A 23,128-nucleotide genomic window follows, 5' to 3' on the forward strand; every position below is an offset into this window, starting at 1 on the left:
CGTCCTCGGAACGCTCCGGGGCATCTCCCCGAAGTGTCCTCTCGGAGCATCCCCCCCGACATCCCCCCGACATCCTGAGAACGCCCCAGCTGTGTCAGCCCCACACGTCCTCAGAGCATCTCAGAGCATCCCCCAGTGCGTCCCAACAGCATCCCACAGAGCGTCCTGAGAACGCTACAGCAGCCCCCCAAACACCCTAGAGCATCCCTCTGAAGCCTTCCCCAGAGCGTCCCTGCAGCATCCCCGGAGCACCCCACCAGAACACCCCCCGTAAGACCCCCCAGAATAACCCCATAGAGACCCATGGAGCTTCTCCCCGCGGTGTTCCCCTCCAACACCTCCCCCCCCAGCATCTCCCTATTGCATCGGTCCAACTTCCCAAAGCACCTCCCTATAGCATCTCCCCATTATGCCCCCCCAGCATCTCCCCAGAGCGTCCCCCCGCAAAAAATCTGCCCCGAGCACCTCCCTAAAAAGGTCCGAGCATCCTCCACTGCATCCCAGGGCTGGGGAGGCTGCTCTGGGGGGAGCTGAGCATCGCCCGCTCGAGGAGCTTGGCAGAGCTCTGTGGGAAGCGGCTCCGGGCACCCTGCCCTGCTCCCGCTGCCCCATTCAGCCGGGAACCGCTGCTAATTGGCACCGGAGCTGGAGCAGGGCCCGCGGGCAGCCACGGCTTCGTTTTAAAGCATCAGGCTGGAAAAAGCAAAAGGAACGCTTGGCTTGTGGGGACTGGGGGGGGGGGGGGAGCTTTGTGAAATAACCCCCCCAAACGCCCCCCTAAAAAGTAATGACAAACAGAAAACAGGATGCAACACCCTGGTCCCCAGATCCCATGGGATGCTGAGCATCCCCGTGCAGCCAGGCGGGGGGAAAAATTGCGAATCTGTGTGATTTGTCCCCAAACAAATGTCAGCTCAGGCCGCTGGGGAGGCGAAACACACAGGGCTCTATTGAGAGAGCAAGGGACAAATAAAAAAAAAAAAAAAAAAGAAAGAAGAAAAAGGAAAAAAAAAATTGGCTGGGCTGCAGGCCAGTAGCACAGAGGGACGTGCCCAGAGCAGGGAAGTGTCGCAGAGCGGGGCCCCTGCAGCCTGCCCGAAATGTGGGGAGCAGTGGCCGCCCCATGCCTGCTGCCCGCTGCCTGGCTCCTGGCGCTGCACGCAGGTAGGGGAGCAGCCAGCCTCCTCTCTTTCCCCCCCCCCCTTTTTCTGTTGTTTGTTTGTTTGTTTGTTTTAACTCAAATGGGGCAGGAGTGGAGGAGGCCGGGGGCTCTCATTAAATTGGGGGTTTGGGGGGGTGCTTGGGTGCAAGGGGGGGATGCGCGCTGCTGCCAAGCAGCCCCTCCAGTGGCAGAGGGGTGGAAAGGAGGAAAAAAAGGGTCCAGAAGCGAGGAAAAAAGCTCTGTGGGAGAAAAGCGGATCCTGCTGGGGAGGAGTTGGGGGGTGAACCCCAGGCTCAGACATTTGATTTTGACTTTCCCAAACGCTTTTATTGCTCATTCTTCATCTTCCCTCAAAAGCCCCTTTCTCACCCCGCTTCTCTCCTGTTCCCCTATCCCACTGCATCTCACCCGAATGCATTAATTCCCCAAGTGCCCCCCTCCACCAGCACACTGATTTCTGAGGCTCAGCACCCCCTGAAGGAGCAAACCCACCCCCTCTTGGGGCCAGCACAGGAAGGCAGCTGCAATTCTTTTCCACCATTTCTCAAAAGTTTGCGTACAAAGGCAACAATGTGGGGGTCAGGCTGAGGATGCAGAGCAAAGTGGATTGGTTTTGCACCCCAAAATTTATTCCATGAAGTGGGGGGGGGGGGGGGGGGGAAGGGGGGACTTGAAGAAACCAGCAATTTGGAGGAAGGATTGGTGGATTGGTGTTTCGGGGATGTTTGTGTGATGCTTCCTAAATCCCTCCCATTCCTCCCCCCCGAACCTTGAAAATATAAAGCAAAGGGGTTAAAGCAGGGCAGGAATGGGCTTCTAGACACACAAGAGTGTGGGGATGGGGCAGGGGCCGCATCCTGACCATGTGCCCGGGTTTTATTCCAAATTTCACCCCATGGTTCCTTCTCGGGGCTGAGCTCCACGGCTGCTGGGGAGGATGGATGGACGGATGCTGCATACCAATAGGTCCCGTGACTTTCAGGCTTGTTTAAACCCTTTCTTGCTCTGCTCGCCTCCCTCCTCATCTCCCCTCCTCCCCCCCCTCCAGCTGATTTCACCTCCAGTCCCTCTTCAGTCTGGGGTTTGCTCAACTTCAGGTGACAGCATCTGGATGGGGGCTCATGGATGAGGCTCTCAAACTAGTGGGGACAGGGGTGTTTTGGGGATTAAACCCATTTTATTTTTATGCTCTTGGTTTTTGTTTTCCCTCAAAAGTGAGATTTTTAAGCCTTGCTGTTTGCTTTGAGCACAGACAGCTTGAATTTCCCTGTGGGGTGATGGGTACCAGGAGGTCCTCTCGGAACTGGGACATGGTGGCTCAGTCGCCAGTGCTGTGTTTGTGCACTGGCATGGGGGGGTGGCCGGACAAGAGCATCCTCTAGGGCTTGGGGTGGAAACCCTGTGTGTGTGTCTTTGCAAGGGTTGCATGAATGCCCCCAATACACTTTGCAAAGTGTTGCATCAATTCCCCCAGTGCACTTTCCAAGGGTTGCATCAACCCCCTCCCAAAGCACTTTTTTGGGGTGATGCATACATTTTTGCAAACCTCCGTGCAAACAGTGGGGATGCTGCAGGAGAGGGATTTTCAGGGATGCTCGTTGCGGCTCCGGGAGGGGTTTTTCCCCTTTTTCGGAGGGCCGGGACGCGGCGCCCGCTGTCTCCCCCCCATCCCCAGGTCTGCTGGCGGGGGTGAACATCACCAGCCCGTCGGCGTTGGTGCGTGGCACGGCAGGCAAGGCGGCGCTGCTGTCGGTGCGCTACGCCAGTGCCAGCCCCGACAAGCCGGTGGTGAAGTGGCAGCTGAAGCGGGACAAGCCTGTCACCGTCGTCCAGTCCATCGGCACCGAGATCATCGGCAACCTGCGGCCTGACTACCGCGACCGTATCCGCGTGCTGGAGAACGGCTCACTGCTTATCAGCCCGCTGCAGCTGGCTGATGAGGGTGCCTACGAGGTGGAGGTCTCCATCACCGATGACACCTTCACCGGCGAGAAGACCATCAACCTCACTGTGGACAGTAAGGGCACCCAGCCGAGCTTGGTTTTCCCCTTGGGACATCTCTCCCCACAGTGTTTTGTGAGGAATTTGTCCATCAGGGAGGTGGTTTGGGGAGTTCAGCAAAACAGAGAGGTGGTTCTAGCTTGCTTGCAGCTAGGTCAGGTCCCCACTGGGGCACTGATGTCCTCCCCTTGTCCATCCGTGTCCTTTGGGGCGTTGGTGTCACCTTGGCTCTCCTCATTCACAGTCCCCATCTCAAAGCCTCAAGTGCTGGTGGCCTCCTCGACGGTGCTGGAGCTCAGCGAGTTCTTTACCCTCAACTGCTCACATGAGAACGGCACCAAGCCGACTTACACCTGGCTGAAGGATGGGCGGCCACTGAGCAACGACTCCCGCCTTCTCCTGTCCCCTGACCAGAAGATCCTCACCATCACCCGCGTCCTCATGGCTGATGACGATGTCTACAGCTGCCTGGTGGAGAACCCCATCAGCCATGGCCGCAGCATCCCCGTGAAGCTCACTGTCTACCGTAAGATGTGTCCCCAGGGCTGGACATTGCTTGCAGATGTTCCTGGTTAAGATTTTTGGGGGGGGTTCCCCCCTTGCTGCTCTCCCCTAGGCCGGAGCTCCCTCTACATCATCCTCTCCACGGGCGGCATCTTCCTCCTTGTAACCCTGGTGACTGTTTGTGCCTGCTGGAAACCATCTAAGAAGTATGGCTGAGGGGAACATGGGAGCCAAAGGGGTTTCTTCTTGTCCTGCCCCATCCCATCCCGTCCTGTCCTTCCCTTCCCCCTTACATCTTGCCCTGTTTTATCCCATCCCATTTGATACTGTCCTGTTCACTCTTGTCCCATCCTGTCCCATCTCATCCCAATTTATCCCATCTCATCTCACCCTGACTTGCCCTGTCCTACCCCACCTCATCGCATCCCACCCCATCCCATCCCACCCTATCTCATCCCATCTCCATCTCCATCTCCATCTCCGTCTCCGTCTCCGTCTCCGTCTCCGTCTCCGTCTCCGTCTCTATTTCCATCTTCGTCTCTATCTTCGTCTCTGTCCCCGTCCCCATCCCATCCCATCCCATCCCATCCCATCCCATCCCATCCCATCCCATCCCATCCCATCCCATCCCATCCCATCCCATCCCATCCCATCCCATCCCATCCCCACCATTATCACTGCCTCTGTTCCCTCCCCAGACCAAAGCAGCAAGCAGAGCCGCCACCCCCCGACTACACCGAGCAGGATGAGGAACACCCCAAGCACGAGGGTGAGTGTGGTGCCGGCAGCAGTGGCAGCACCATGCCCTGAGAACCCACCACCTTCCCCTTCCTTCTCTTCCCATCCCTTCCCTTCCCCACCTTTCCTGCAGCCGAGACCATCCCACGCAGCACCGACCATGACCGCAAGGCCCCGCTGGCCCTGTACATCCTCAAGGAGCAGGTGAGTGGGCAGCGGGGCCAGGCAACACCGAGACAAATGCCGGAGCATCGCCCCTGTGTCAACACCCACGCCCTCCCCACAGGACACCCCAGCACCCCAGGAGGATTCACCGCCGCCTGCCGGGCGCTCGCCGGGGCGAGGGGCTCGCCGCTACCACCGCTCGCCCGCCCCCACCCGCCCTCCCCGCTCACCCCCCGGCTCACCTGTGCGCTCCCGCACCGCCCCACGCCTTCTGCGGGCCACCGGTGTCCCTGCCATCCGGGAGCAGGAGGAAGGCAGCACCCTGGAGATCAGTGCCTGAGCTGGCAGTGGTGGCGGGGAACACGTGGACGCCCCCCCCCAGCATTGAGGGGTGATGTGGGGCACAGCGGGAAGTCACTAATTTGGTATTGATCTCAGCTGGAGCTGCACCCTGCCGCCCCGCGAGGGGTGCTGGGGTGTTGCTGGAAGGGTCTGGCTGTGGGGCAGGGTGTGGGGCGCACGGGGAACACACACGCACGTGCATTGAGTGTGCAGAGGGAGTGTGCACCGAGCATGCACAGAGGGAGCCCAGGCACAGTCTGCAGAGTGAGTGTGCTCAGAGGATGCGTGGAGAGCACGCACACAGTGTGCAAAGAGAACATGCACGGACTGTGCAAGTGGGCACACATGGAGCATGCAGAGACAGTGTGCACAGTTTGTGCAGAAAGAGCAGGCAGAGTGAGCACAGAGATCGTTCATGCAGTGTGCACAGAGAGCGCACACAGTGCATGCAGAGAGAGCGTGCACGGAGTGTGCGGAGATGTGCATGGAGCGTGCAGAGAACATGTATGCAGTGTGCATAGAGCATGCATGGAGCATGCAAAAGGATATGTGCAGTGCATGTAGAGTGAGTGTACAGAGTGTGCAGGGACATCATGCACAGAGCATGCAGAGAGAGCATACTCGAAATGTGTGGAGAAAGCATGCAGGCAGAGCATACACAGAGCATGCAAGAGGTCATGCAAGGAGCATGTGGAAAGAGCAGCTTGGAGCAAGCAGAAAGAGCATGTACAAAGGATATAAGAGGGCATGCACAAGAGTGTTCAGACAGAGCATGCATACAGTGTGCAGGGATTACGCATTTAGCATGTAAAAGGCCATGCATAAAGTATGTCAGGAGAACATACACAAAGCATGGATTGTGTGGAGGTAGCGCTCATGGAGCATGTGGAGAAAGCGCGCACGGTGTGTGCGTGGGGCATGCAGGTAAGTGTGCATGGCATTTGCAGAAAAAGTGTGCCAGCATTTGCGTGTGCCTGAAGTGTGCAGAGACCATGAGTGTTCAGCAAGAGTATACATGGAGTGTGCAGATGGAGTGTGCATGGAACCTGTGAGAAGAGCGTGAACAAAGTATGCACGAGTGTGCAGGGAGCATGCACAGGGTGTGCAGAGAAAGCACGCATGCACCTTGCATGTGCAAGAGCACTGTGCACACACACACACAGCCCTGTGCACACAAGCTAGCGTGCAGGCTCTCACGTGCACTCACACCCATGCACACAGGTGGAAGGCCCCCCCAGCTCCCTGGCTGTGCTGTCCCCAAAACATGGGCCCAGGCCCCATAAGAGAACACTCCTCTCCCAGCCACCAGCCAGACCCGCCCGCTGCTGCCTATGGATTTTCTGTGAAAATCACCCATTTTTTGGCACACCCATTCGCATTGCCCCAGGCTTCCCGAGGAATAGGTTTAGGACAAAGCTGGAGGACTGGGTCACCGGGGTGGGTGCTGGGGCACCCCGGGGTGCTTGGGGTGTGTGAGCACCCACAAATGCTACTAACTAATAAACTAAATGTGTTACTCAGCCAGGGGGTGCCTGGTGTCCTGGGGGGTCAGGGCAACATGGGGGAGGCGGGTGGCAGCTGAGGACCGATGGGCTCGGTGCACCTATTGAGCATGTCTTAGCTGCAAAAAGAATGAGGTCTAGGGGATGGCTGGCAGGGAGATCTCACGATGGGGGGAAGCAGCACCAAGGGCAGTTTGGGAAACCCTGAAATTTCTGCCATATTTTGGATTGCAGTGCCCCCTTGAGGCTGTTCACTCTGGTCCCTACCAATGGCATCCTGCCCTTCAGGCCTCCCAGCTCCAAGCTGACAGCTCATTTCTTCTTAACTTGCGCTTCCCTTCAACCCAGTGGCTGCTCCCGCAGCTGAGCTGCTTGTGTCCCTCCAGCACTTCCCGTCCCCTGCATCCGGCCATTGTACCCTAGCTGGGAGGGACCGGATCTTGGGAGGAAACGCAGAGGCCATGGCGAGCGGCTGGGCCACAGCACTCAGGCTGGGGCTCTGGGCCACTGCACTGTGCCTGGGGGGCTGCCACCCCCTTGGGGGGTACACAGAGCCCCACACCATGGTGGAGCGCCCAGCTGGTAAGGACAAACTGGGGACAGGAGACAGTGATGGGCGGGGGGATGGGACACCCTGAATGTGTCCCCACCCAGGGTGGTGTCCCCTTTCCTGCAGTGTTGCGGGACAATTTCCGCCTGCAGCCTGGCGATCTGGTAGCCACAGTGGGCCAGGTGCTGGAGCTGGACTGCGTGCCTCCCGCTGGGCACCCCGAGCCCCGTGTCTCCTGGAGGAAGGACGGTGTCACCTTGCGCCCAGCTGGGGGACGTCATCAGGTCACCCGTGGGAAGCTGCGGGTGGCCCCAGCACGCAGGACCGACGCGGGGGTCTATGTCTGCGTGGCAGCCAACGCGGCAGGTGAGCGGCACAGCCGGGGCGCCCACGTCACTGTCCTAGGTAAGTGGTGGTGGTGGAGGGGCCTGGGACATGGGAATGTGCCATATAACCTCACCGATGTCCCCTCCCTGCAGAGAAGCCAGCCATTGTACGGCAGCCAAGTGATGCCGTGGTGGTGGCTGGTGGCACAGTGGAGCTGGGCTGCAGTGTGCAGGGTGATCCCACGCCACAGGTGCAGTGGCACAAAGAGAATGGAGACCTGCCCTGGGGGAGGTAGGTGGTGGCAGGGTGGCAGTGTCACCTCCCCAGGGTGTGTGACAAGGGTGACGGGATACTGGTGCCCGCAGGCACGAGGTGGACCAGGAGCACACGCTGCGCCTCTACGCCGTGACAGCCGCCGATGCTGGCACCTACATCTGCACAGCTCAGAGCCAGCTGGGCAGCGCCGCTGCCACCGCTCGTGTCCAAGTGGAGGGTCAGTGCCAGTGCACAGGGTCATCTAGGGGACTGTCTGTGGGGGCCATCTTAGTGGGGTCCATCCATGTGGGTCATCCAAGGGGAGTCCATCCAAGGGGGTCCATCAAAGAAGGGCTATCCAAGGGGTTCATTCAGGGAGAGTGCATCCTAGGGGCTCCTTCCAAAAGGAGGGCTCTGGCTGAGGAGGTCCATCTGAAGGGTTCCATACAAGAGGTTACATCCAAGGGGTTCCATATAGATGAGGTCCGTCTAAGGGGAATCATCCAAGTAAGGGTCAGACTAAGGAGTGTCCATCCAAGGAGGTTCGTCAAAGGCGAACCCGTCCAAGAGAGTCCTTTGAGTCCGTATAAGCAGGATCCAACCAAGCAAGTTCCTCCAAGGGGATCCATCTAAGGCGGGGGGGGGGGGGGGGGATTCCCATTAAAGTGGGATCCAGCCAAGAGGGATCCATCCAAAGAGTCCATCTAAGAAGTATGCAACAATATGAGTCTACTATGGGGTCCATCCAAGGAGGCCATCCAAGAGCTGTCCATCCAAGGGGGCCATTCAAGTGGGTCCATCCAAGGAGACATCAGGGGCCCCAAGCATGGCTATCTGGGGTGTAGGCCCCACCACCACACTCACCTTTCCCTGCAGACCTTTTGCCTGCAGGCCGGCGGGAGGTCATGCTGCAGGACCTGCTGGCCATGCGGCTGCAGCTGGATAATGGCACCGCGCTGCCCACCACCGCTGCCGCCTGGCTCCGCTGGCGGGTACGTGTACTGCCAGGACACCCCAAGAGACCAGGCTGGGAGGGGGCCCTCTTCCCATGTCCTGGCTGTGTCCCTACAGCCTTTTTCATTCCCTCCAGATGGTGACGCCAGGGCCAGCGCCAGAGGGTTATGCGGTGCTGTACCGCTGCCTGCTCCCTGTCGGCACTGCCTGGTCCCAGCAGGATGTGGGCAGGGAGCTCAGCACTGTCATCCCTGCGCTCCAACGGGGCTACCAGTATGAGTTCAAGGTCCGGCCCTATGCCAAAGGGGCCTGGGGCTTGGACAGCAACAGCTGGCATCTCCGGATCCCTGAGGAAGGTACACTGGGGTGGTGGGTGGGATGAGGGGGCAATGGAGGTCCCAGGGTCTCAGCATTGCTGTCCCGGCAGTGCCAAGCGCAGCGCCCCAGCATGTCACCGTGGGCCAGGTTGAGCCAGGGAACAGCACCGTTGTCGTGAGATGGGAACCACCTCCCCCTGATGCTCACAATGGCATCATTCAGGGCTACCAGGTTTGGGTGACGGGGGGCACTGGGGGTTGCTGGCCAATGAGGATCCATTTGAGAGGTCCATCTAAGAGGGTTTCGTTGAGGGGGGTAGAGGGGCTGTGAAAGGGGAATCCATCCAAGGAGGAATCCATTCATGGAGGGAGTTCCATCCAAGGGGGGTCATCCAAGGGGGAATTCATTCCTGGTGGGGGTTGTGCCCAAGAGGGGTCCATCCAAGGTGGGGAAACCATCCAAGGAGGTATATTCAACGGGACCCATTCAAGGGGGGGGGGATTATGCCCGTCCAGGGAGAACCATCCAAGAAGTTTATTAAGGGAGGTCATCCAAGGAGACCTAATCCAAAAGGGGTTTTCACCAAGGGGATCTCTCTATGGGGATCAACCAAGGGGTATATCCAAGAGGGACCCATCAATAAGAGTCCATCCCAGGGGAGTCTATTCAACGGGGCACCCATGCACATGCTAGTGTGGCAGTGCAGGATCACCACCTATCGGCCCCCAAACCAGGTCTGGTCCCTGGGCGAGGGCTGGTCGCACCCCACCAACAGGACAGTGGACAGAGGCACCCACCGCTTGGAGATCCCCCTGCCTGTCTCCGGGGCCAGATACTGCATCCAGGTGGCCGCATTCAACGGCGCGGGGCTGGGGGTCCCCAGCAATGCCACCTGCAGTGTCCTGGGTAGGGGACGGGGACCATGATGGGGCGTGGGGGGGGACGCAGCAGTGGCACAGAGGTGACATCAGCCATACCCTTGCAGAGGTGACGGCAGGGAGCACTGGGGTAGTGCGGGCTCTGCGGCAGCCTGCTGTCATCGCAGCTGCTGGCTCGCTGCTATGGTTGGCCCTGCTCGCCCTCCTCCTCCTCCTCTGCCAGCGCCACGCCAGGCAGGATGCCTTGGCACGCCACAGGTGAGTGGCCTGGAGCGGGTGTGGCAACAGGGTCCCTGGCACAACAGGGACAAGGACACTGATGGCAGATGCTGTTGCCCTGCAGAGAGGGGGACAGTGATGCGCCATGGCTCAGCAGCCCCTGGAAACCCAGCTGCGTCCCCCAGAACCTCAGTGGCAGCAGCAGCCTCAGCAGCCGGCTCCTGGGCAGCGACAGCAGGGACCCCCAGCCCTCCCGTGAGTTCCGTGTCGGGAGCCCTCACCCATGGCTATGGGACCCCTCCCCCTCCCCCACTGCTGTAGGACTACCCTCCAGTGCCTGGGACCCTTCACCCTGTGCTATGGGAGCACCACAGAATGCTATGGGACCCCCACCCAATGCCTAGGACCCCCCCCCCCCCGGCTGCTAGGGTACCCCCATAGAGTACCTGGGACTCCTCACCCAGTGCCCTGGGATGCCCACTGAGTACCTGGCACCACACCCCTAGGGTGCTATGGGTCCCCCATCTGGTACCTGGGACCCTAACATGCCCAATGGGAACCCCAGTGATGCCATGGAACCCCTCACACAGTACCTGTGACCCCCACAGGGTATTAAGGGACCTTCAAAGGGTGCCCGAGATCCTCACCTCATGCATGGGACCCCCTGGTGCCACAGGACTCAGGACTCCCCCTCCTTGGTCCCCCTCAGTGCCACCAGACCCTCTCTGCAGGCAGCAGTAACCCGGGGACAGACAGAGCCTGGGGTGCAGGGGGCAAGGGGCTCAGCACCCACAGGTGCCCAGCCCTGACAGCTCTTGCCCTGACAGCCCTGTCCTCGGAGCCACCGAGCCTCAGTCCTGCGACATCCCCCAGCTGCAGCGACCATCGCAGGGGACACCCCAAACCCAGCACCCTGAGCCCAGCACCCTGGGAGCGCATCCACAAGCGAGGTGGGGACAGAACATCGGGATGGGGGGAGTGCACCACAGGGATACCTGGAGGTTGCTCACGGTGGCTGTGTCCCCACGCAGAGCTGGACCGAGTGCACAGCACCCCAGTGGTGGCAGCTGGACTTGGGACCATTCCCATCCCCGTGAGTGGTGGTGAGTGGGGGACACGTTTTGGCCTGGAGGCTGGGTTGCTTCAGCAGAAGGGACAGGGCAGCGACGCTGCACTGGCAGGAGGGGACCTATGGTGGCTGCCAGCTCTCATCTCCCCAAAAGCACGGCGGGGCAGTGCCTCACTGGCATCCACTGGCACTGAGAAACTGGTGGCACCCCGAGGGCAGCCCCACGCCTGGCACCGTGCAGGGACTCGGTGAGTCTACACATCTCCTGGGGATGCCCTGGGTGCTATGGGGTGGCCCCTTCCTGCGCCCCAGCCACGTGCTGCAAGATGGACCAGTGGCAAAAGCCAGTGTGTACCTTGTGCCTACAGGTTCCTGGCCACTGGGTGCCCAAGGGACATGTCCCCAGTTACTGGAAACCCAAAAGACCCGTCCCCAGTCACCAGGAGCCCCAGGAACATGTCTCCAGTCCCCAGGAACCCCAGGGACATGTCCCCAGTCCCCAGGAGGCCCAGGGACATGTCCCCAGTCACAAGGAGCCCCAAGGATGTGTCCCTGGTCATGAGGCACCCCAAGGATGCATCTCTGGTCACCAGGAACCCCCGGGACACGTCTCCAGTCACCAGGAGCCCCATAGACATGCCCCCAGTAGCAGGGAGCTGCAGGGATGTGTTCCTGGCCACCAGGCACGGCAAAGATATGTCGCCAGCCAGGGGGTGCCCCGGGAATATGTCCCCTGTCAGCAGGTGCCCTGAGGACATGTCCCCAGTCATTAGGCACTCTAAGGAAATGTCCCCACTCACCAAGCGCCCCAGGGACATGTCTCCAGCCACTGGGCACTCCCTGCTCACCACATATCATGAGAACAAGTCCCCAGTTGCTGGGCACCCCAAGGACACATCACCAGACACCAAACATCCGAGGGACACGTTCCTGGTCACCAAACATCCCAGGGATGTGTTCCCAGACACCAGGTACCCTGAAGATACATCCATAGTCACCAGGCACCCCAGGGATTTGGCCACTGTCACTGGACACCCCAAGAACATGCTCCTGGCCACCAGGCACCCTGAGGATGCGTCCCCAGACCCTGCCCACCTTTCGCTGGCACTCAGCGATGGGGTCCTCACGCCACAGCAGGTGGCCAAGGACCTGGAGCAGGCACGGGAGGCCGCCCACCCCATGGACACCCCAGGGATGGAGCATCCCCCGATGTCAGAGGCGTCCCCAACACATCCCCGGTGTGTCCCTGTGCCCCGGCCCCTCTCCCCTCCGCACACCTATGGGTACATCTGCGGACCTTCTGCCTCAGAGTTGGGCGATGGGGAGGAGGAGGAAGAGGAGGAGGACGAGGAGGAAGAGAAGACAGACATGTGGGACCAGGGGGGCTCCCCAGGGGGGTCTCTGCTGAATGGCTGGGGCTCCATCTCAGAGGGAAATGTCCCCAGCACCCGCTGCAGCCTGGCGAGCTCTTCTGATGGCTCCTTCCTCCTCGATGCCAGCTTTGCCCGGGCTCTGGCTGTGGCTGTTGACAGCCTCTGCTTCAGCCTCGAGGATGCCGATGGAGCCCTTGTCCCCATGAGTTGCCAGGCATCGTTCCCTCTCTGTGGGGAGGTGGCCCTGGGGACAGGGACGGGCAGCCCCTGGGCCAGGGTGGCCAGCAAGCAGGGCGGGCTCCTTGCCAGGGACAGGAGAGACAGGAACACGGCAGTCCCCAGCATATAGAAGGTGGGAAGGCCAGAGCTTGCCTGGCTTGGCTGAAATCCAGCTTTATTCATTGTTTCCCCAAAAAGGGGCTCTCTGCTAGAAAAAGCTACATGCAAAGGATGGGCGGCAATGGGGCAGCGGGTGCCCCTCCTGCTCTTCCTCCCTTCGTCCCTCCCAACAAGCCTTGGCCTCAGGATCCTCATCCTTCTGGGGCACCCTCATCCCCTGCGACTGTCCTGGGCTGTCCCAAACCTCCTAATCCCTCCTGCGCATCCTTGTCCCTTCCGAGCATCCTCAGGCATCCTCAGCATCCTTGTCCCCACCCAGAGCATCCTTGTCCCTCCCTCAAGCTTCTGCCCACCCCACTGGCTCTGTGCACACCTATTTATGCATCTCAGACCAAAATTAATGAGCATCCCATTTCTACCCCAACATCCCTGTCCCTTGTGTCACTGTCCCCGTGCTGCCTCATCGCTCCTCATGCGGCAGGCAGGGTGACAGCGGGTCTGGGTGGCGGCTGCGCCCTGAGCCATGGCCACGGGAGCTGGTGGAGCCACGGGACGAGGCGCTGCCAGTGGTGGAGCAGCCATGGGCCAGGAAGGAGGGCTTGCTGTAGGGGACGATGTCACCTGCAGGGGAGGGAACAGCGCTGGTGGCAGCCTCCACCCTGACACTTGTTGTTGTGATCGGCTCCCCAGGAGTGCTTACCCTGGCGGGGTGGGCGATGGGCAGCCTTGCGCTCAGCACCGCTTGGCTCCTGGCTGGGGGTCTCACCTGGGGGCGGCAGTGGTGGCGGCGGCAGGTCTGCTGCAGGGAGGGAGCGGGGGCTGAGTGCCACGGGTGGCCCCTGCCCTCCCCCCCGGACACCCACTCACCTCCTAGATGCTGCTCCCGGCGGTAGCGGCTTCCTTTGGGCTTCGGGCGACTTTTCAGGGTCTCTGAGCAGGTTTTCCCTGGGAGTGATGGAGCATCAGACCCCTGCCCCGATGGTGAGACACCCCCAGCCCTTGCACTGGCACCCCAGGGCTCACCTGTGCCATGGGGGCGGTGGGCTCTGGGCATGTGGCCCTCGCTTGTGTCTGGGCCATGGGAGCTCAGTGGGGGGCTTGGTGGTGGTCCTGCGCCGTGGGGGGGCCTCCTGGGAAAGAGGGAGGGGTGATGTGGGGCTGGGGATCATCGACACTGCCTGAAAGGGGTGGGGAAGTGGGGGGAGCATAGAGGACCCCCCCGTGCTGTGCTGGTGGCCTGGCAGCACAGCTGGATTGCAAAGCTGCAGCCAACTTGCACGGTGGCAGCACAGCCGGGTGGTGCTGCCCTGTCTGGACCTCAGAGTTATGCCCGGACCGCGGTGCCGTGTCCCCGTTGTGCTGTCACGACAGGACATCGGGTGAGGCAGCCTGAGCAAGTGGCATCTCCTACCGGGGCAGGCGGGGGCTGTTGAAGCGGTGGGGGCTGCAGATGTCCTCGCGGGGTGCAGGTGCCAGCACGGCAGGGGACCAGCAGCCGGCAGGGGTGGCAGGTGAGGAGGCGGTGGGCTGAAGGACGTCCTCCCCGAGGGGACACCGGTCCTCCAGCCCCAAGCTGCAGGGGGCACAGGGTGGGTGCTGGGGCCAGCGTGCCACAGCCCCCCTGGCCACATGCACTTACCTGCCCTCCTCATCTTCTTCCTCCACCACCTCCTCCTCTTCCTCTTCCTCCTTCTTCACCTCTTCCTCCTCAGCGTACTGGCTGAGCTCGCTGGCTGAGGGTGGCGGGGGCAGCAGCTCCGTCCAGCTCAGCTTGGGCGTTTGCACCGCTTTCCCCAGTTTTTTCCCTTTGGGGTTAGGGACGTGGGGCTGCAGAGACAGGGATGCCCCACAACGTCCCCACATCCCCCTGGCACTGCCATGGCCCTACCGTGCTCGGGGCGGCCGGGGGCCAGGTGGGTGTACAGGGTGGCCAGTGGCTCGAGGCCGTGCTGCGAGCAGGGACGGTGGAAGGTGCGCAGCTCCTCGCCGCCCACCTCGATGCTGCTGTAGATGGGTCCCTCGGTGGCCCCCGCCCCAAATGGCTCCGTCTGGGCGATGTAGCGGGAGATGCCAGCCTCTGCAGAGCATGGCTGGCCCTGTCAGAACTGGCTTCCACCCCCAGCCCCTTGCCAGCCCCCACCCTGAGCTGACCCCTCACCGTTGTAGTATCTCTCAGCAGTGTCCAGGCTGCTGGTGCCACCACCACACCACGCGTCCACCAGCCACGGGTGACCACCAACGGCAGCCCTGTGAGGACACAGGCTGAAAGGGCATCCCCGGGTGGGCTGCAGTTCCCAGTGGGCCGTGCTATTACCTGGGGCTGCCACGCGCCGGAGCCGGGGTGTGCAGAAAGGTGAGCGCAGAGAGAGATGGAGGCTGGGCCGAGAGTGCAGTGGGGCCACGGCAGGTCCCTGCAGCACCCATAGGTGCACCCGTGGGCGCATAGGCGAAGGAGGCTGCAAGGAGACGAACCCTGTGTGGGCGCTGGGGACAAGTGGATCTGGGACACCCAGGGCCGTGCCCGTGCCCGTACCCGTGAAGTGGCTCAGTTCCTTCCTCCTCCGGCGGCGGCCATAGAGCCAGGCACCAAAGCCAGCGAGGACAAGCCAGCAGGCACCGCCAATGCCAGCGATGAAGGCTGGCCTCCTCGCCATTTCCGCCAAGTGCTCAGCCACACCACCCCGGCCTACTGGCCCTGCTTCCCGCTCCACAGGAGGTGCTGCAAGCAGAGGGGGAACCAGCAGGTTCCGAGGAGCCAACCACAGCACTCACCACAAGGAGGACCCCTGTAGCCCCCACCCGTCGGTCCTGCACAGTGCAGGGGCACTCACCAATATGGATGGGGACAGGTGCACTGCGAGCACCCACACCCGCGCCGGTGGCCGCTGCCACCTCAGCATGATAGGGGACACCAGGCACTAGCCCCTGCAGCACCGTTGCCAGCACCGTCCCCTCCACACTCTGGTTGATGTGGAATCGGCTCTCGTTGCCCAGGCACCAGATCTGGTGGGGGGATGCATCTTTATGGTGGGGGGGGGGCAGAGGGAAACGTGGGGTGTGATGGGGACGTGGAATGCAGTGAGGGCTTGAGAGACGATGGGAATAATGCTTGTGATAAAGGTGTGAAACGAGATGGAGATGCGGGATGTGATGGGGATACAGGATTCAGTGGGGACGTGGGATGGGCTGGAGATGTAGGATGAAATGGGGATGTGGGATGCAACAAGAATGCGATGAGAATGTGGGATGTGATGGGGATGTGGGCCCCTGCTGGCCCCACTTACCCGATAGTCACGAATGACACCATTCTGCTCAGCCAGCGGTGGCGGCTGCCATGAGATGCGGACACTGGTGCCATTCCCCACTGCACTGACAGCCTGTGGTGGGGCACTGGGGGCTGTGGGGCAACGCGGGGTGTCATGACCGTGCTGTCCCATATCCCCGCATCCTATTCCCACACTCACCCGCCTCTGGGGTGCGCAGGGCACGCACAGCACTGTCAGGACCGTGGAGATGGTGGAAGTAGGGCCGCACCTTCACCTCGTAGTCCTGGCCGCGGCGCAGCCCAGTGAGCAGGGCACCCCGCTCGCCCGGTGCCCGCACGTCCCGTGCCTCCCAGCGCCCACCACGCCGCCGGTACAGCACCTGGTAGCCCTGCACAAGAGGCGATGGGGGCTCCACCTGGGGACACAAGAGATGGGAACAGGGTAGGGGGGTTATGGGATGTGCTGCATCATGTCCCCCTCCTCTCCCACCGTGTCCCTGCACTCACAGTCCAGGAGAGGCGGACGGCACCTGGTGGCAGCACCACTGGCTCCTGCAGGTGCACGGCCACTTGCGCAAGCTCCGTTGGCACCTGCTGAGGGTTCAGGCCTGGCTGCGTGGGGCTGGCATCTGCCAAAAAGCAGGATGGTGTTGGGTGCATGGCCACAGTGAGGCACCAAAGGGTCCCTTTGCACCTCTTCTGGGTCTCACCTTGGGTGCGGATGGGCTCTGAGACTCCGCTGGGGTCGCTGAGCCCATGGGCACTGACTGCCCGCACCAGGAAGAGGTAGACAGTGTCAGGGACAAGGCCACTCACAGTGTGTGTCTCGCCCTCCACGTTGGCTGCCACTGTCTTCCACGGGCCACCTGCTGCCTCACTGCCAGGGGACAAAGGTGACCCATGGCAGGGTGGCACTGGGCCACCAGGTCCCCACTGAACCTGGAGGGGGCAGCTGTGGGATACCTGAAAGCTTCCACAACATAGGTGACAGTTGTGCCACTGCTTTGCTCATTCCCTTTCCAGCTCAGGGTAACACTGCTTTTAGTGACATTGGTGACCAGAGGGGTGGAGGGTGGCTGGGGGAGGATGGCAGGTGGTGGGGAAAGTCCAGATCCATCACCTGTGAGGAGAGGTGCTGAGACCCATGGCAGCTGCTTCTCCAGTCCCATGGCTTCCCTGGTCCCACAGCATCCCCACAACTCACCTTGCACCTGCAGGGTCCCACTCCAACGCGTCTCACCCATTGAGCTGGTGGCCACACACTCATACTGCCCCGAGTCTGTCACCTGCAAAGGGAAGAGCTCCTGCCCCATTGTCCTGAGCAGCCATCACCCTGGGCACCCAGCACCTTGGGCACCCACCACCCCTTGCACCCCACTCCCCATCTCAGCCCCCCCCCCGGTCCTTCAGGGCTCTCCCCAGCAGGATGGCTCACCCGCAGGCTGCTGATCTGCAGGGTGCCATTCTCCAGCAGGCTGGTGCGGGTCTCGGGGCCTGGCATGGCCCGGCCATCCTTCAGCCACCCCACGTGGGGCTGGGGGTCACCGGCCACCCAGCAGGGCAGCCACACCGTGGCCCCCACTGGCAGCACTGTGTGGTTGGCGGGGCCCCAGTGGATGACAGGTGGCCCATGCTCAGTGGGTGCTGCAGGGTGGGGGAAATATCCAAATGAACCCCCACCCCTTCCCTGACACAGTTCAGCAGGTGTGCTGAAAACGCACATTTTCTGCTTGACCTGGTGCCCACCTACCCGCCTCCACCTCCAGCAGTGCCTTGGCCAGGACGCTACCGGCCACACTGATGGCCTGGCACAGGTAATAGCCTGCGTCGGTCGGCTGGACGGCAGCGATGGTCATGGCACCACCGGGGGCTACCGAAAAGCGGCTGGCTGTTTGGGGAGGCTGGCCCGGGAACAGCAGCGTCTGGGGGAGGAAGGGAGGCAAAGCTCTGCTGTGTGGTGGGGGCGGGGGTGTTGGAGGTCTGGGGACAGTGAAGGGGACAGACCTGGCTGCCTTCCTTCTGCCAAAACACGGCTGGTGGCGGATTGCCTGTGGTCTCACACTGGAAGGTCACGCTGTGGCCAGGGGGGACGCTCTGGTTATGGGGCCAGGTGACAAGCTGGGGGGGCACTGGTACAGGGGGGAGACAGAAAGAAAAGGGGGGGTTGCATACTTGCAAGCATGCTGGGGTGCTCCTAAGGGGTCCCCCCTTACCGCGCACGATGAGGGTGCCTGAGGCCTCTGACTTGCCCACGCTGTTCTCAGCCACACAGGTGTAGGTGCCCTCATCCTCCACACGCACCCGGCTGATCCTCAGGGTGTTGTCAGCCAGCAGCTCCCACCTGGGGAGGACCCCCCAAGCCCACGGCACCAGCAGGGCACCAGGGTGCCACAAGGGTGCCATGGGGACATGGGGTGTGATGGGGATGTGGGATGTGAGGGGGACATGGTGGGAGATGCAGGATGCAAGCAGGGATGTGGTTGCAATATGGAACCATTGTGTTGGGGATGTGGAATGTGAAGGGGAGGCACCATGTGATAAGGATGTAGGTGTGGTGGAGATAGAGGATGCAAGGATGTGGAATGCGATGGGGATGTGGGATGCAGTGAGGACATGGGATGAGGTACCAGCACACCCAGCCCCATTACAGATGCCCATCCCAGCACCGGCTGTGGCAACCTCTGTGCCAGCCCCTCGCCTACCACTTACCTTCCTGGTGGCAGCTCACCGTCCTCCTTGCGCCAGCGGGCTGTGGGCTGGGGGTCCCCCAGTGCCTCACAGGGGAACTCAGCCATCTCGTCCACCAGGACCGCTTGGTTTAGTGGCCACTTGCTGAATGTGGGGCGTTCTGTGGGGCAGCTGCTGTCTGTCACAGCCCTGCCACCCCCAGCACCCCAAAAAACACATCCTCACCCCCACGCACCGAAGACCACCAGCTCAGCCGGCTCGCTGTCCCGCTCCCCCACCATGTTGGTGGCCACGCAGATGTAGATGCCAGCATCGCTCTTGTGTGTGGTGGCCATCATCAGCTTCCCACCACGGATCTGCCAGGAAGCCAAGCTCAGCCAGGGCCCAAACACCAACCCTGGTTTTTGGGGACCACCCTGTCCCTCACCGTGATGCGCTCATCCTTGTCATTGAGCAGGGCACCGTTCTTCTTCCATGAGACAGTGGGCTCAGGGTGACCACGGGGTGGAACACACTCAAGGACGGCCGGCTCACCCACCGCCACCACCACATCCCCAGGGGGCTGCCGGAAATCATCCCGCAGCACTGGGAGGGGAGGGATGCCACAGTGTCAGCCCTGCCTCAGTTTCCCCATCTGTATGCTCCTTCTGCAGCAGGAACCCCTTTTGTGGGCAAAAAATACCCTTTCCCAGCATGGAAATGATTTCCCAGGGTACAGCAATAAACCCAGTGATGCTGCAGTTAATGTTTGCATGATCAAGGAGCAATTCTGGTGCTTAATCCAAGCCCAGTGCAGACTGTCCCCCATTGTGCATCCACCCCCATCCTTCTTGTGTCCCCCATCACCCCCAAACCCTGGTCCTGGGGCTTGTTCCCAGTGCTGACACCCAGCCCTGCAGGACCCCAGGGGGCCACCGAGCCACCCAACAAAGCGAGGGAAGCCAGGGGATGCCACCAGGTACAATATTTTCACTTGTTTTCATTTAGCAGCATCAGGGCTGGGGGGAGGGGGGGGCGGGAGGGTGGCGGTGTTCATCCCCTCATCCAGCAGCAGCCCAGATCAGAGGTGACAACAGGGAAACTGAGGGGGGCTGGAAGACCCCTGATATCCCCCAATGCCCCTCCAAATGACCCGTTCCTCATGACATTTTCCAGTACTGACCAGGGCAGCAGCTCTGCCCCAAGCCAGTGGCTGGGAAAAGGGGGTGGCAGCATGGAGGGTGCTCACCAGCCACCTCCAGTGAGGCATTCCTGCTGGTGGCTTCACCCAGGTAGTTCCTGGCCACACAGACATAGACGCCCTCGTCAGGTTTGCCACGGCGGCCGTGGATGATGCGGAGGAAGAAGAGAGAGCCGCTGGGCAGCAGCGTGCGGTGGGAGCGGGGGTCTTCACGGTCTGTCTCCACCCGCTCACCGTCCTTGTACCACTCGATGGTGGGCGGGGGGCGTCCTTCTGCCTTGCAGCTCAGTGTGGCTGGCTCACCCTTGGACACCAGCAGGTCTGAGGGGTGCTCCACGATGCGGGGTGCCGAGTCCTCCAGCTGTGGGTGGGACCCTGAGGAAGTGTGTTGCATACCCTGAGGATGCTCAGCCCCCAGGAGGTGAGATGAAGTGAGTCCAGGGCTCAGCTGGCAGTGGGGAGGGCTCCCGTGCATCCTCCGCCCCCCCATGTCACTCCTGTGTGTGACCCTTCCCTGTGTGGACTGGGGGCTGGGAGCAAGGCCATGAGAGTATAGGGCAGGAGATGTGGAGATGGGGACATAGATAGGGATAGAGACAGGATGGAAATGGGAGAGGGAGAGAGGGAGGGAGAGGGGGAGTCAGGACGAGGATTGGAATGGGGATGGGGACAAGGACAGGGTTGGGCATGAGAATGGGGACTAGAATGGGGATAAGGACAAGAACAGGGATGAGGATGGGGACAAGGACGGGAACGGGAGAAAGGACGGGGATGGGGACAGTGACAGGGAGGGGGACACATGTCCTGGCCTGGGAAGGATGCTGGACCAGAAAGCCTGGGCAGTGGAGGAGAAGAGAAGGGTAGTCAGGGCCCACAGTGTGCGGGCACCGTCCCAGGAATGGTGGACCGGCAGGGCAGGGTAGTGGCTGCAGCCGGGGGGGGTCAGCAATTAAGGGGTCTGTACCAAAGAGCTCAGTGCAGCATGGTTTGTCCCTGTTTGGTACTTTTGGTGCCTGCTTCCCCTGGGATGTGGCACACCAGGAGTTGGTGACATTAAGTTGCAGAAAATGTTTGGTTTTAATTTAAAAAAAAAAAAAGCCTCCCCTCCCCATCAAGTCTGTTTCTCAATGAATGCAGGGAAATCCCTATCGTTAAGGCAGGAGAATTAATTAACGCTCATTAATGCTGGTGCCTGCATTGATTTGTACCAAGCCAGAGTTCAGAGCAGCATTTGCCACACAGAGACCCCCAAACTGGAGCGGGCCAAGAAATCCCAGCCCCTCGGTGAGCCCTTCGGGAGTTAATTAAAGAGCGGGACTTTAATGACGCCCCAGCCCCGGCTTCCTCCAGTCTGTGACCGAGTGGCACGGCCCGCTGTGTCCCCAGGGCCACCAACGGTGTGTCCCGACGGGTCCCCCAGTGCCATTTCGGCGTGCCCCAGCGCCGGCGCTGCAGTTCGGGCTTCGGTCACGGAGTGTCACTGCTGTCACACGCAGATGGGCTGGGGGGGGGTGCGTGCGGGTAAGTGGCACCGAGCGCCGGGAGGGTTACCCCTGCGGGACAGAGGGAAGCCCTTGGCGAGAGGGATGTGCTGCCGTGGGGACGGGATGCTGCGGAGTTCCAGGCACCCCGAGGGGCGCTGCTGGGCGCGGGGCTAATTGGGACGAGCAGGGGGTTCGAGCCGGGCCCCTTGCCGAGCCCAGCCGGCTGCGATGGGACAAGGGGCTCCCGCAGGGGGGCTCCTGCAGCAGAGCTCCCCATCCCTGATCGGCCCGCCCTGACCCAAACGGAGCAAAACTTTTGGGCGCAAAGAGAGGGAAGAGAGGGGAAGAACTCAAAAAGTGCTCTAAATGCAGCCGGCCCCCCGTCCCTCCGGTACCGCCTCTGCCCCGGAGACCCTCCCGGCTCGGGGAGCGCAGTGGCTTTGGGAATACGAGAGTGGCCTCGGTTTGGGGTACAGAGACGATTTGGGAACATGCGGCGCTCCCGGCTCGGGGTCGCAGGGTCGGTTTGGGAAACACGGATCTTGTCTGGGGATGTGAAGCCGCTCCCAGTCACAGGACAAGGAACAGGCTTTGGAAAATGGGGCTGCTCTGGGGACACGGGACGGATCCGCGTGTGAGGACGCGGGGCCGGTCCCCGTTCAGGTCCCGGGTCGGGGCTGGGGGCTGCGCGCTGCTTCCAGCGGCGGGGCCGGGACGGCGGGGCCGGGACGGCGGGGCTAGGCGCGTACCGTTGCCGGCGGTGAAGTTGTGGAGGTCGAGCGCGGTGGTGCTGCCGTTGAGGCCGAGCAGCAGCTCGGAGGAGTTGGACATCTCGGACGCCAGCGAGTCCGCGAACAGGTTCATCTGCAGCAGCGTCTTCAGCAGGTACCGCAGCATACTGGCACGGCTCGGCACGGCCCGGCACGGCCGGACCCGGCACGGCCTGGCCGGATCCGGCACGGCACGACTCGGCTCAGCTCGGCACTGCCAGACCAGAACAGCACGGCAAGACTCAGCACGGCAAGACTCGGCTCGGCTCGGCTCGGCACCGCCCCCCGGTCCCGGCGGGGAGCGGGGGCGAGGCCAGCGAGAAGCGGAGAGGGGGGCACAGAGGTGGGGGGCGGAGAGAAAAGGGGGGGGGGACCCGGGGAGCGGTGGTCACCCTTGGAGGGGGGGCAGGGGGGTCCTGAGCTACTCCCCCCAGCCGAGGGGGATGGAGGGAGGAGGAGGACGAAGGGGACGAAGATGCTGCTGGGGAGCCCAGGACGATCCCCCAATATGCCGGGTCCCGCCTCTGCCGTCACCCCCTGCTCTGCCTTTGCAAAACGCCTCTCAAATTCATAATTGGCAATTAGCGGATTTATTAATGCGACGGGCTACCGTGTGAAGCAATGCACCTTTTCGGAGCTGGCTGCTCCCGGCGCTAATTGGAGCCTGAGCATGGCCCCCCAGCTGCATCCCCCTGGCGTGAGAAGGGGCTCGTTAGGGTGGCACTAATGACCAGGCTGGAAAAGCACAAAGCTGCGGCTGGCGAGGGGGTGGGGGCAGCGAGGGGGCTTGGGGTGTGCGGGCAGGATGGGAAGAGGTGGCTGGGAAGAGGAACGGGTGATGTGGAGACAGCTGGGTGACATCTGTGTGCACATCTGGAGGCGCCTGTGCTCTCCCCTTGCCACAAATCTGGAAGAAGCGGCCACCAGGCACACACATCTGGATGCACACCTACAGATGAAAGGGGGCCTGTGCAGCTCAGCTCATCTGGGGTACGAATGTGCTCCAACACTGGTTCACATCTGAAGGCTTTTTCGGGCCATTGTG

The 23,128-nt window shown here is 61.7% G+C and overlaps 3 protein-coding genes across 5 annotated transcripts; 2 read left to right on the forward strand and 1 right to left on the reverse strand.

Moving 5' to 3' along the window:
- Window positions 1-1,100: 1,100 nt before the first annotated feature.
- HEPACAM (hepatic and glial cell adhesion molecule) lies at window positions 1,101-4,910 on the forward strand (the record flags this gene model as incomplete). The annotated part of the gene is given in 8 exon segments (XM_082778165.1): window positions 1,101-1,164; window positions 2,798-2,823; window positions 2,825-3,179; window positions 3,408-3,689; window positions 3,780-3,873; window positions 4,366-4,436; window positions 4,539-4,609; window positions 4,692-4,910. Coding segments are annotated over 8 exon segments (1,182 nt in total).
- A 1,965-nt stretch (window positions 4,911-6,875) lies between these two features.
- ROBO4 (roundabout guidance receptor 4) lies at window positions 6,876-13,114 on the forward strand (the record flags this gene model as incomplete). Of its 3 annotated transcripts, XM_082777971.1 has the most annotated exons (13): window positions 6,876-6,996; window positions 7,091-7,369; window positions 7,444-7,582; window positions 7,657-7,784; window positions 8,423-8,538; window positions 8,637-8,856; window positions 8,928-9,049; window positions 9,553-9,724; window positions 9,804-9,954; window positions 10,040-10,170; window positions 10,743-10,865; window positions 10,947-11,232; window positions 11,353-13,114. In XM_082777971.1, the coding sequence occupies 13 exons, from the start codon at window positions 6,876-6,878 to the stop codon at window positions 12,704-12,706; spliced, it is 3,342 nt and encodes a 1,113-aa protein (XP_082634097.1). In that variant the 3' UTR covers window positions 12,707-13,114. The 3 variants fall into 3 exon arrangements, with proteins under 3 accessions (XP_082634097.1, XP_082634098.1, XP_082634099.1); XM_082777973.1 differs by lacking the exon at window positions 6,876-6,996 and having other exon boundaries at window positions 7,169-7,330; window positions 7,542-7,582; XM_082777972.1 differs by lacking the exons at window positions 8,928-9,049; window positions 9,553-9,724 and having other exon boundaries at window positions 6,885-6,996.
- Window positions 13,115-13,131: 17 nt separating this feature from the next.
- Window positions 13,132-22,210, reverse strand: ROBO3 (roundabout guidance receptor 3; the record flags this gene model as incomplete). The annotated part of the gene is made up of 25 exons (XM_082777970.1): window positions 13,132-13,317; window positions 13,397-13,495; window positions 13,564-13,641; window positions 13,720-13,826; window positions 14,108-14,269; window positions 14,336-14,501; window positions 14,585-14,773; window positions 14,855-14,943; window positions 15,011-15,152; window positions 15,230-15,415; window positions 15,528-15,699; window positions 15,981-16,093; window positions 16,161-16,377; window positions 16,469-16,838; window positions 16,925-17,081; window positions 17,166-17,247; window positions 17,397-17,605; window positions 17,712-17,883; window positions 17,966-18,090; window positions 18,175-18,302; window positions 18,671-18,809; window positions 18,885-19,005; window positions 19,077-19,234; window positions 19,878-20,204; window positions 22,063-22,210. 25 exons carry the CDS (start codon window positions 22,208-22,210, stop codon window positions 13,157-13,159), a joined length of 4,017 nt encoding a protein of 1,338 aa, XP_082634096.1. The 3' UTR covers window positions 13,132-13,156.
- Window positions 22,211-23,128: the final 918 nt, after the last annotated feature.

The sequence above is a fragment of the Aythya marila genome (assembly GCF_965140915.1).
Source record: "Aythya marila genome assembly, chromosome: 23".
Taxonomy (NCBI): Eukaryota; Metazoa; Chordata; class Aves; order Anseriformes; family Anatidae; genus Aythya; species Aythya marila.